At 38.2% G+C, this 12,717-nt stretch overlaps 1 protein-coding gene across 2 annotated transcripts; it reads left to right on the forward strand.

Moving 5' to 3' along the window:
- Nucleotides 1-293: 293 nt before the first annotated feature.
- On the forward strand, nt 294-12,465 carry PSMA1 (proteasome 20S subunit alpha 1). Of its 2 annotated transcripts, none has more exons than XM_082341658.1 (10): nt 294-429; nt 1,746-1,790; nt 2,238-2,339; nt 2,460-2,563; nt 4,784-4,872; nt 5,493-5,563; nt 5,682-5,811; nt 7,000-7,079; nt 10,702-10,812; nt 12,102-12,465. In XM_082341658.1, exons 1-10 carry the CDS (start codon nt 427-429, stop codon nt 12,156-12,158), a joined length of 792 nt encoding a protein of 263 aa, XP_082197784.1. In that variant the 5' UTR covers nt 294-426; the 3' UTR covers nt 12,159-12,465. The 2 variants fall into 2 exon arrangements, with proteins under 2 accessions (XP_082197784.1, XP_082197785.1); XM_082341659.1 differs by lacking the exon at nt 294-429 and adding an exon at nt 558-854 and having other exon boundaries at nt 2,243-2,339; nt 12,102-12,297.
- Nucleotides 12,466-12,717: the final 252 nt, after the last annotated feature.

The following is a 12,717-nucleotide window of genomic DNA, read 5'->3' on the forward strand; positions in this document are numbered from 1 at the left end:
GACGCTGAAGGAGAGGTTGAGCCGCACACTCGCTCACCCGGAGTCTCAGGTGCTTCTGGCCGGGTCGGTGAGAAACTGGCGGGAATCTGCAACACACAGGTAACTTCACTGAGGACCCAAGAAGGGCGACTTGGTAGTGGCCGCCTAGCAGCTCTTATAGTTCCCGCGGGGACACCTGTCCCGGGGTTTCCCGCCAATCTCAGTTCCTCCAGCTTCCCAGGCCCCGCCCACTCCCGAGCTGGCTGAGAGCTTTGAGGGCAGGGGAGCGAGGGAAGCCTATCGATATCTCTGGAATAGACTGCTCTACCCTGCGTCACCGCCTTCAAAGTCCCGCAGACTTCTCTGTAGATCGCCTAGCGGAAGTTTAGGCAGCGCTGCTCGGTCCGCGGGTTTTCAGGAGGCCGAAGCCAGCCTCGCGCCGGAACCATGGTGAGTTGGATTCCGAGCTCAGGCTGGGTTTGGGCAGAGGTCCGCTGGCTGGGGGTTGGCGAGCCGCCTCGCCTGTCATCCTCAGAGCGGCCCGAGGCCACGGGACATAGGAACCTTAGCCGAGGGGAGGGTTCAGGCAGTGATTCAGCATCTCCGGCCTGGCCGGGAGAGGGGAGGTCGGTAGTCGGTGCGGCCTTTCCCCGGGGTTTGTTTCGCTTTCCACCAGGCCTTGAACAGTACCTCCTCGGACTACTAGCCGAGTTCGCCCCTCAGTTTCCTTCAGTCGAGTAGATTCTGAGCGGTCCAGAGAGGCCCCTAGTGCTCTGTGTGGGAGAAAGGGAAAATGGGGACTTGAGATCTCCCTGTACTGCCAAGTGCGGACTTGACCCCAGGGTTTGGGTTCCTGGACCGCGTTCATTTTCCAGGTGGGTCCCTCTGTAATCTCTCCCTCAGAGCTCGATCAGAAAAGGCCCTTTTCAATCACGTTGTCCAGTCACCTAGTTTTACAAATGAGTGAACCGAAGCTGATAGGAGAAGTGATGGAATCAGGGTTACAGTATAGGGCTCAGGGCTTGCAGACTTATGTCTGCCATTCCAGCCCTCAGCCTGCTCACCCCCATGATTAGTCTCCCAAGTACTGTGCTGGTGGACTTGTTTTAATACCGTCCTTAAAGCAGTAATGGGTCTGTCGCTGTGGCTATTTGTGTCCACTTCTAACTTCCTGGGGACATTCTTGTGTTCATTCATTCAGTATGAATGTTTCAAAGGCACTGTTTTAAGTACAGTGAAGGTTCAAAGATAAATCAGCATATCCCTAATCGTAATATAAAGTAGAAAGGGACGTGTAGATAAAGAACTGGTGGGAGTATGTTTTGGGATTTGGGGAGAAAAGATGGAGAAGACTTCAGGAGGTAGACATTTGAGCTAGTTTAGGGAAAAGTAATGCTTTTGACCATTTATTAGGGTCTGGTATAAGGGAAGAGCATAAGCAAAGATAGGAAGGAAAGTGGACACATAGGAACTTTAGTAATTGACTGAACCTAAAGCGGGTGCTATGGACAGTGTTAGAATTAGAAGATAGGTTGGGAGGATAGGTCCCATCTAGATCTGCTCTCCCCCACCCAACTAGCTCCTTGTAAATGTAAAACTGGTTTGCAGCTGAGTACAGTAGTAATCTTCCGATGAGGTTGCAATAACAGTCTTTTGTTAATGTTAGATGAAAACAGATGGAAGAACATTTTTTAATGATAGAGCTTGTTAAGATTTGGGATTTGTAATGTTCTCATATTAATAAGTCTTTTTTCATTTACTTTCAGTTTCGCAACCAGTATGACAATGATGTCACTGTTTGGAGCCCTCAGGTAAAATGTTTTATACTATTTCTATGAAGTGGTTTTTGGTGGCTGCAATGTGTTTAGAAACTTATGGGATTGTGGGCAGTGAGAAAATGGAATATAATCATTTTAGACTTTTCTGAAACCTAAGTGTATCATTAAAGTAAGTTTCCTAGTTTTTTTGTTTGTTATTTATTTATTTATTTTGGCTGAGCTGGGTCCTAGTTGCGGCATGCAGGATCTTTTTAGTCGCAACATGCGGACTCTTAGTTGCAGCACGCATGCAGGATCTAGTTCCCCGACCAGGGATCAAACCTGGGCCCCCTGCATTGGAGTTTTACCCACTGGACCATCAGGGAAGTCCCAAGTTTCCTAGTTTAACTATGTTCACCTGATTTTTGGGATCTCTAATTTTAAATATATAAGAGGGTCTTGTAAGATGATTCTAAGGTATGTTTTTTTTGTTTGTTTTAGGGCAGGATTCATCAAATTGAATATGCAATGGAAGCTGTCAAACAAGGTTCAGCCACAGTTGGTCTGAAATCGAAAACCCATGCAGTGTTGGTTGCGTTGAAGGTAAGTAAAGCAGTAAATATATCTTCTTCCTTTAGAAAACAGCTGTCAAATATAAGTTTCACTATACAGATAATAAAATTGTAAACTTGTTTTTCTGTCTTAAATAATGTCTCTATGTAGAGAGCACAGTCAGAACTTGCAGCTCATCAGAAAAAAATTCTCCATGTTGATAACCATATTGGTATCTCAATTGCGGGACTTACTGCTGATGCTAGATTGTTATGGTGAGTATGATCGTGGAAAACAAAAGAAACATCCCTTTGATTCATAATTGATTACATTTCTAGAAGAGATCCAGATATTTTAAGAAGTTGTCTGCCAGAGTGCTTATAAGTTAAGATCATGAATACCTTAATGGATTTGGAGTCAGTTACTAAGTATTCCATTTCTTGATCACTGCAGTATTAATTAATAGAATTAATCATATTAATATTAACGCTTTTGAGAAGTCATTGAATAATGTGTTACTTGATAACTCAGTATATATTGTTTGATATCAGGTCTGAGAAGAGCTTGACACTTTTGTCAGGTTTCTAAGGATCAGCTGAACTACCCTTGCTTTGTTTAATACATCAGTATTCATTTGACATTTATTTTTTGCAAAGCTCAATACTGGGTACTGCAGGGTATACAAAAGTGAATCAGACATAGATCTCATCTTTTAGGAACTTAAAATCTAGTAGAATATCTATAATACAAGGTAGAAAGTGGAGAGTAACAGGTATATCTCTGTGAGAGACCAGAGGAGATAAAGATTATTTCTAGTTGAGGGGCATTGTGTAAATGAAGAGCTGGGGCTTTGGGATCACACAGTCTTTAGTCCCCACTTTTAGCACTTAGTCTGATATTGATCTAGTTACTTAAACTCTCAATTTTTTTTAGTGTTTTTTTCTAAGGTTACTGATAAATAGCCTAACATGTAGAACACTTAACACAGTGTCTTTTGGTGTGTGTGTTGGGAGGTGGGAGGTAGTTAGCCAAAAGTAATCTCTTAAGTCTGTGATTTAATTAGGAAAGAAGGAATATAAACACTAAGGGCAGGGCTTCCCTGGTGGCGCAGTGGTTGAGAATCTGCCTGCCAATGCAGGGGACACGGGTTTGAGCCCTGGTCTGGGAAGATCCCACATGCCACGGAGCAACTAGGCCCGTGAGCCACAACTACTGAGCCTGCGCGTCTGGAGCCTGTGCTCCGCAACAAGAGAGGCCGCGATAGTGAGAGGCCCGCGCACCGCGATGAAGAGTGGCCCCCGCTTGCCGCAACTAGAGAAAGCCCTAGCACAGAAACGAAGACCCAACATAGTAATCAATCAATCAATAAATCTTTAAAAAAACAAAACAAAACAAAAAAAAACCACTAAGGGCAAATAATAGTGCTAATGTTTAAAATTTTTAAGTTATCTGGCGAACCCCCCTGCTCTCTTAGGTCAGCAGTATAGTGACGGCATTATTAGTGACGGTTTCTTTTAGCTGTTGAAAATGTAATATATGTTGCGCCATCAAACATTTTATTTAACCCAGTCTGTCCAGAATATTGTCGTGTCACACGTAATCAGTATAAAAACTTTATTAATGAGATGTTTTACATTTTTTTTTGGTACTAAGTCTTTGAAATTTCATGTATATTTTGTACTTATGGTACATCTCAATTCAGACTAGCCACTTTTTCAGTGCTCACTGTTCACATGTGATTAGTACCTGCCACATTGGGCAATGCAGTTTTAGACAGCCCTGGGAAATGGACTTAAATGAAAGTAGAGAACAAGTAGCTTGGTTCCTGCAGCCAACATTTGATCATCACATGTGACATACACATAAACTAGACAAAGCAGCATGAAAGAAAAGTACATATCCATTTCTTGTTTATTCTCTTGGCTTTAATAGTTAGGCATGAATTTCCTTTTCCCCTGTGTTATACTTGCTTGAATCTTGTCAGGTTTAAGAGTGATACTCAACAGTCTAGTGTCTGGTATCTCCTCTAGAGTGCTGCTTATGGATAGAAGTAACGTTGGCAGGACATGTTAACAGTGCCATACTATGGATTCTATTTCTTGTATTTGTTCTATTGGGGAAATTTTAATCAGCTTTCAAGAAAAAAAGCACTGTCTTGACGGTGGGAAGGGTAAGAGAAGAGACATTGCTCTTTTTCTCTTGCTCAGCCTTTTCTTCTCTATTCTATAAAGTGCTCTGAGACAAAGGTTATCTAGAGCTAAGGAACATTTTAGTCATAAACATAGTAAGATTATGAAAACTTTAAGGTTAGTCATTTAAAATTTAGAAAGAAGAGTTGGTATAAAAATGCATCCTTGTGGCCATGTCTTTATGGTTCCCTTGTATGAATGTAATTCATGTAAATGTCTGGAAGAAAGCAAAAAGAAATGAAATTATTTAGATTAGAAAAACTCTCTGTGATTTGAAATTACTGATTTTTCTTGTTTCTTTTTTAGTAATTTTATGCGCCAGGAGTGTTTGGATTCCAGATTTGTATTTGACAGACCTCTTCCTGTGTCTCGTCTTGTATCTCTAATTGGAAGCAGTATCCTTTTTATTTATGCATTTATTTTAGCATTTATGGATGTGGACTTCAAAGGGTTTTGATACTTTATCCTTACGTTACTTATTAGGAATATGATAATATGTAACATGGGTAAGATTGTGAAAACTTTAAGGTTAGTCATTTTTCAATAGCAGAATGTTTAAAATTTTTAGGAGAGTTGTAGGAAGTTTTACCATGAAAGAATGGGTCTAAATAAGAAATTGGGCTGCTCTTTTATCAGCCCTTATAGATAAGCAATTAATATTTTCCAGATACAGATAAGCCAAATTTCAGAAAAACTAAGCATCATTTTTAGAGGAGATTTAAAACTTTTTACTGGTGGTTCTAGATGTTCCCAAAAAATCCTTGCCCCTTATATCCAAAATGAATGAGATTCTTTACGTCAGAGAAAGTCATTTTGGTAGCACTCACTTTGGATTTGGTGGATAGCCAAACATTTTTTAATACTAAGCCAAATAAATATTTCTCTTTTATTTTCTTCTTCTTATGGTGGATTATGCAGCAATTAAGAAACTAGAGTTCTTTGTTAATAATGTTTAATTTGGAAATAAAGATAGTACTTTATACCTTGTTAGAACAGGCTCTTTAACTAGTTTAAGAAACTCAGATACCAACGCAGCGATATGGCCGGAGACCATATGGTGTTGGGCTGCTTATTGCTGGTTATGACGTAAGTTCATAGAGTATTGTTATATTTTAATGATTTTTTAAAAACTGACTAGAAGTTTTCTAATTTTTAGCTCAATCAAAGTCAAAAATTATGTGGTGTATTTTTCTTCTCTTTGTAGGATATGGGCCCTCACATTTTCCAAACTTGTCCATCTGCTAACTATTTTGACTGCAGAGCTATGTCCATTGGAGCCCGTTCTCAGTCAGCTCGCACTTACTTGGAGAGACATATGTCAGAGTTTATGGAGTGTAAGTGATTTTTATTTTCTTGTCCCCTCCAGTCTTTATGTAGTGAATAAATACAGTATTCTAAGTGAAGAAAACTATCTGCTTTACAGAAAGAATTTTTAAAAAGATTAAGCCCATGAAGTGTATATTATTTCTGTCACACATACTAGCTTTTACTTTCTCTGGCTACCACAGTAGTTTGAATTATCAGTAGAACTTTTTCAAAATATAAATATGTGTCCCTAACCTTGAAGATTCTTGATTCAATTGGTCTGAAGTAAGTGTGCCCCAGCCAGAGTTGAGAGCTACTGTACTAGCTACCAGTTGTAAGTTCTGTTTACAACTTTTAGTTTTCTGAGATTCTTATTTTTAGCCACGCAGACATTCTGCATTAAGTATTCCATAAATAAATAAGAAGTCAGTGTAGCTGTGGGAAAGAAAGGTAAAAGATGTAAGGTGTGTTGATAGGGCAGGTTTTTGAGTAGTTTGTTTATGCAAGGGTCTTGGATTTTAACACATGCTTTTTATGCATCTATTGGGGTAATCATGTGGTTTTTTTCCCCCCCTGTATTCTATTGTGGTATATTGCATTGCTTTTGAACATTAAACCAGCTTTGCATTCCTGGGATAAATCCCTTTTGGTCATGGTGTATAATATAAATTATATATATATGTATTATAATGTTTATATAAACATAAATGTTGCTGGATTCAGTTTGCTGGTATTTTGTTGAGGTTTTTTGTGTATATGTTCATAAGGGATATTAATCTGTAGTTTTACTTTCTTGTGGTATCCTTGTGTAGTTTTGGCATCTGGGCCAAAACTACACAAGGATAGTTGTACTTGGCCACATACAAGGAGTTGGAGGCTCCTTTTATAAAGAGCAAATACAGTGGTGAGCATTCCACAGAATACATTATATGAAACTTTGAGCTGTATCATTTGTGAATCAGGATTTTGATTTAACTTAGCATAAGAAAAGGGTAAAGTCAGTAACAAAAATCATGTATCCTCTCATTAAATAAAATAATAGCAATCTAATAAGAGATTATTAAAAGATTATATGGCCAAACTTTAGACTTTTGGGTTTTTGTATTATGATATATTTAGTATGTGACTAAAACCATGATTTCAGACTATAGGGCTGACAAAAGAAGCCTAGCATGAAAATGGAATTAAGAAATAGTTGTTAATCTATTATATTTTAGGCAATTTGAATGAACTGGTTAAGCATGGTCTGCGTGCCTTACGGGAGACACTTCCTGCAGAACAGGACCTAACTACAAAGGTAAATATCACATTTCCCAATTGTAGATACTAACATTATGGTTTAATCATTTATCATATAAATGTAAGTAATAGAGGTTTGTATACTTATAGTTCTTTAATTTGCGAGTTGGTTGCCTTGGCTCATTCTCTCTCTTTAAGATGTTCACTAAAAGGGACTGATTTTGAAATGATTTTTAAACATTTCTTTTTAGTATAAAACAATAAAAGCAGTATGTCTGAGATAGAATATTCTTCATTTCTTCAAGAGGTAGGAATATCGTCATATTTTTAATTCAGTTAACAAATATGTACATTGAGCACCTACCACATGCAGGCAGTAGGCATTGAGAATATATAGTAAACATAACAAACATCTTGGCATTTTTGGGACATACATCCAAGTGGGGGAAGAGAGACAATATACCCACAAGTAAATTATATAGGATATTAGAAGGTGATAAATGCTATAGAAAAAATAAAACAGGTTAAGAGGAGTAAGAGTGACAAATAGGGTGTAGGAAGGAGGTGTGGTGGGTATAATTTAAAATAGAGTGGTCAGGGATGGCCTCACTGAGAAAGTGAAATTTGAGGGAAAGATCTAAAGGAGGTGAGTGAGTGAGCTATGCAGATGTCTAGATCAGTATTCTTCCAGGGAGTATTATTACCAAGGCCTTGAGTCTAGAATGTCCCTAGTGTTCGAAGCAAGGAGGCCGGTAGTGTCAGAGTCAGTGATCAAGAGGAAGAGAAGGAATGAAGTCAGAGAGGTAATGGAGGCCAGATTGCGTATGTCCTATAAACCATTGTAGATGCTTTGGATTTTACTCCAAGTGGGCTGTTAGAGTTTGAACAGAGGAATACCATGGCTTGATTTAGGTTTTAAAAGAGTCACTCTGGTTGCCATTTTGAGAACAGATTGTAGTGGGGACATGGGTGGAAATAGTTTCAAGATTGTTATAGTAATTCAGGTGAGAGATTGTGGTGGATTAGAGCAGAGTCATAAGAGTTGGAGATGATGAGAAGTGGTTCACTTTTGCTTATGTTTTGAAATTAGAACCAAAAAGGTTTGCTAACAAATTGGTTGTGGGGTGTGAGCTTAAAAAAAAAAAAAAATCAGGTTTTTGGCCGGATTAGAGGAAGGAGAGATTGATGGGTTACTGAGATGGATAAGACAGTTAGAGAACAGGTTTTGGGGTAGGGTTGTGGAGGAAGATCAGGCGGTTAGTTTAGGACTTAACAGGATTTGAAATGCCTCTTATTTGTCCATTTGGTGATATAGAATAAACAGTTATCAGATGTTCACCCCCTAGAGTTTGGTGGAGAATGGTCTATCCTAGAGTTAAAAATGTTGGAGTCTTTGTGTAGAAATGGCATTTAGAGACTGGCCTGGATTAGATTTCTAAAAGAATCGAATACTTAGACAAGAGGTTTGAAGACTTGGTTAAGGGCACTCTACCCTTTAGAGGTTGGGAGGTAAGTAGGAATCAGCAGAAAGGACTGAGAAAGATGACGAGGGAGGTGGGAGGAAAACTTGGAAAATGAGGCATCCTTAAAAGCAAATGAAGAAACTGCAGTCGTCCCTTGGAATCTGGGGAGGGATTTGTTCCAGGGCCCCCCCCCTTGGATACAAAATCTGCAGATGCTCAAGTCCCTTATATAAAACGGCATAGTATTTGCATCTTAACCTACGCACATCCTCCTGTACACTTAAAATCATCTCTAGATTACTTATAATACCTAATACAATGTAAATGCGTGTAAATAGTTGTAATTGCAATGTAAATGCTATGTAAACAGTTGCCAGTGCACAGCAAATTCAAGTTTTGCTTTTTGGAACTTTCTGGAATTTTTTTTTTTTCCCCAAATATTTTTGATCCATGGTTGGTTGAATCTGAGGATGCAGAACCCACAGATAGAGGGGCCGACTGTCTTTCAAAGAAAAGAGAATGAAAAATTGCCAATAGACCATGGAAGATGTGGACTGAGAATTAACCATTAGATTAGCAGTGATGTCTCTGGGACTTGACTAGACAATCTTAATGGAACGGTGGGGTAAAAGCCTGATAGGAAAGGAGTCAGGAGAAAATGAGAAGAGAGAAATTGGAGACAGCCATTTGGAAGAGATTTTCTGTTGTGGGTTCAGAGAAATGGGGTGGTGGCTGGAAGAGAATGTAGTGAAAAAAGGGTTTTTTGTTGTTTTGGTTTTTTAAGATGGGAGAGATTACAGCAGGTTTGCTGCATGGGTATAAGAATAATCCAGTATCAAGAAAAACATTTATATAAGATAAAAATGAGAAAAACTGCTAGACCAGTTACCTTGAACAGCACACAGGTGGAAAGGTAGGCCTTAGAGAGGAAATTGGGCTATTCATTCCCAGTAACAGGAAGGGAGAGAATCTAGGGACATAGATACAGAAAAGAGTGGATACTGTGGGAGCTTGTGAACATTCTCTTCTGATTGCTTCTATTTTCTCAGTGAAATAGGAACAAGGTTTTAAGCTGGAAGGAGAATGGAGAATATTAGAAAGAGTTGTCCAGGGAATGGGAGATTGAATGATCTAGGGACCCGTATAATACAACAACCACTAAAGGCCTCCTTGAGGTTAATGATCATTAACTAAAGTGAGATCAGTCAGCATATTATAAAATCCATTTTGTTATAATGAATGGATAATTAATATTTAATATGTATATGGAGACTTTATAGCCTGCATAATCTTTTAAACACTTTTTTCTATTATGAAAATAATATTCTTTCAAAAAAATTAGGAAAGTACATTAAATTGTTTTAATTTGTTTAAAATACCTATAATGTCATCACTCCAAGATGACTGTCTTTTAAAATTTGGGTACACAGTTGACTGTTGACATTTACAACTTGGAAAAGTTTGCTCAGGTATCTGGCTTCCTGATTTCACATTTTTACCGAATCATAGAGAATGCCCTATATATATCCTTAATGCCTCAAGTTTTTGCTGAAATTTTAATCTTACGGGAGCTCTTTTGCACTGGTTAGCGTTCACTGAACACTTTAAGAATTGCTTTTTAATTTTTCCATGTAGAACATAGTTCAATCCCCTAAATTCAACACTTTAGAACCCAAAATTTATTTCCCTAAGAACTATCATGTCTTAACTTACACACGAAACAAATTTGATTATTTCTTAGAAGTTAGGGTTACTTCCTAGCAAAGTGGTTTGTTCCCTCACACTGGTCTTCTCATTCCCATTATGAACAAAGTTGCAAATTTCTAGGTGACATAGACCTTTGGAATTATTCATGATTATCAAAAGTGAATATTAGGGACTTCCCTGGTGGTTCAGCAGTTAAGACTCTGTGCTCCCAATGCAGGGGGCCTGGGTTCAATCCCTGGTCAGGGAACTAAATCCCACATGCCGCAACTGAGACCTGGCGCAGCCAAATAAATAAATAAATAAATTTTTTTAAAAGCGAATATTAAATCTGCAAATTACAAAAGTTGACTAGTTTTCTTCTTCCTTTTTTCCCTAAGTATTTTTTAAGTCTCATTCAAGTGCTATATAAATTTTTACTCTGCTTTTTTCCATCCAACATTTTATCATAAGCATTTTTCCAACCTAAATTCTCTTGAGTTTTAATTTTTACCTTTTTTTTTCCCCCCTCAGAATGTTTCCATTGGAATTGTTGGTAAAGACTTGGAGTTTACGATTTATGATGATGATGATGTGTCTCCTTTCCTGGAAGGTCTTGAAGAAAGACCACAGAGAAAGACACAGGTATATAACTAATTATAAGCAAGAGACTTTAGTTCTATTGTTCCTACCATGACTGTGTAAATCTACCACTTTTGTCTTTAATTATTGAGATAGGCTCATAATTCATGTGGCAGTGGGAAAACTAAGAACTGACTAAAGTAAAATACTGAGGGGTCAGTGATGTCCATAAAACACAAAAAGGGTGATTTGGCTACCTATTACAGTTTCTCACTTCTGTGGGTTGATGGGCTCAGCTAGATGGTTCTTTTGCTCATCTCATTTGGGGTCTCTCAAACGTTCCAGTCAGTTGAGGGAGTGGGGCTGGAACATCCAAGATGGCTTTACTCACATGTCTTCTTTACTCATACTTGCTAGGTATCTTAGAGGGACAGCTAGAAGGCTGGGACCTCTGCTAGGATCACTGGGCCTCTGTCCACGTAGTCTCAGGGCCTTTCCTTCACCAGATTATCTCTTGCAGGTTGCAAAAGTTCAAAAACTCAGAAGTGCAAGCTGCCAGGCATTCTTAAGGCTGAGGCCCAGGACTGGCACAGCATCACTTCTGTACATTCTGTTGGTTAAAACAAGTCATAGGGCCAGCCAAGATCCTAACAGAGTGGGGACTGAGAGAAAATTCATTGGGGACCAGCTTGGGAAACTAAGTTGGCTCTTCACAAATATTGAGAAAAGGATCAAGAAGTATTGGTGAATCTCAGGTTAAATACTAGACTTTTTTTGTTGAACGTTTAGAGTACACATTTGCTTTTGTAGATGCTTATTTGATAGCTGTGTAATTGAAAAAAAAAAAACTGTCATGAATTTCCTCTACAGCATGAATTTTTTTTAACTTGTTGGTATTTGGAGGAGCAGGATTTGCATTATTTAACTGCTATTGGTAAGAACCAGCACTGTTGGGAAGAATGCGGTGGAGTACCACACAGCTGCTTTGTTTGAAAATATTTTTGCTGTGTTCATTAGTGCTAAAGAGGAAAAGAATGTCTAAAATGTGCCAGTATTTTAAGGCTAGTAGTGATAATAAAAGGAAAGCCTTTATTCTTGATGAAGACAAAGTACGATGAAATGCTGGAATTGTTCAGTGATGCTTAGGTTTTCAGAACTGTAAAATTGTATCTATTTTTTTAAAACCCCTTGTTCAGAAATTTTAATAGGACAGTGAACCAAAATTGAGTATCCAGAATGTCTCCTAACTCCTTTTCTCATAAATTTTTTATTATAATGTAATGTTTATGATTAAAAGTATATATTGGTCAAGTGTTCTTTTTACATATTTTCTTTTTTCTTCCTCTCTTAAGCCTACTCAACCTGCTGATGAACCTGCAGAAAAGGCTGATGAACCAATGGAACATTAAATGATAAACCAGTCTATATATGTATTATCATACATGTAAGAATGCAGGAACACGTACTGATGACAATAACCTATACTTTGAACCAAAAGATGCAGAATGGTGGAATGGTGTGTTTTAGGAATCAGTCCAGATGTGAGTTTTTTCCAAGCAACTTCACCAAAACCATATAATGGGGTGCATTTTCTTTAAGAGCGTCTCTATAATCATTTTCTAGAAAGTATAGTTATCTGAACTAACGTTTTTATATGAAGAACATAGTGTCTTTGTGGTTTTAAAGACAACTGTGAAATAAAATTGTTTCACCTGCTGATGTATTGGTGTTTTGCTTTTTAAGCAGCTTCAACTCTGAATAGTAGTCTGAGATTACAGCTGTGTCATCATCATGTGTGGTCACCATGTTTGCCAAATTAAATTGCCTTATTTTTAGTGACAGGAAAAATATTACCTCTTATCTATAACAGCCTTATACTAATGCCCCAGTGTATGGACTGGCTGCATGAGAATCCATGGAGATTTGGTCCAGAATACAAATTTTAGGGTTCAACCCTGGAGATTCTGA

The sequence above is a fragment of the Balaenoptera borealis genome, assembly GCF_965194805.1.
Source record: "Balaenoptera borealis genome assembly, chromosome: 11".
NCBI lineage: Eukaryota > Metazoa > Chordata > Mammalia > Artiodactyla > Balaenopteridae > Balaenoptera > Balaenoptera borealis.

Coding starts and splice junctions, on each gene's coding strand:
- PSMA1 (XM_082341658.1), top strand. Junction 4,873..5,492: donor TGTATCTCTAATTGGAAGCA/GTATCCTTTTTA, acceptor AACTAGTTTAAG/AAACTCAGATACCAACGCAG. Junction 10,813..12,101: donor GACCACAGAGAAAGACACAG/GTATATAACTAA, acceptor TCCTCTCTTAAG/CCTACTCAACCTGCTGATGA.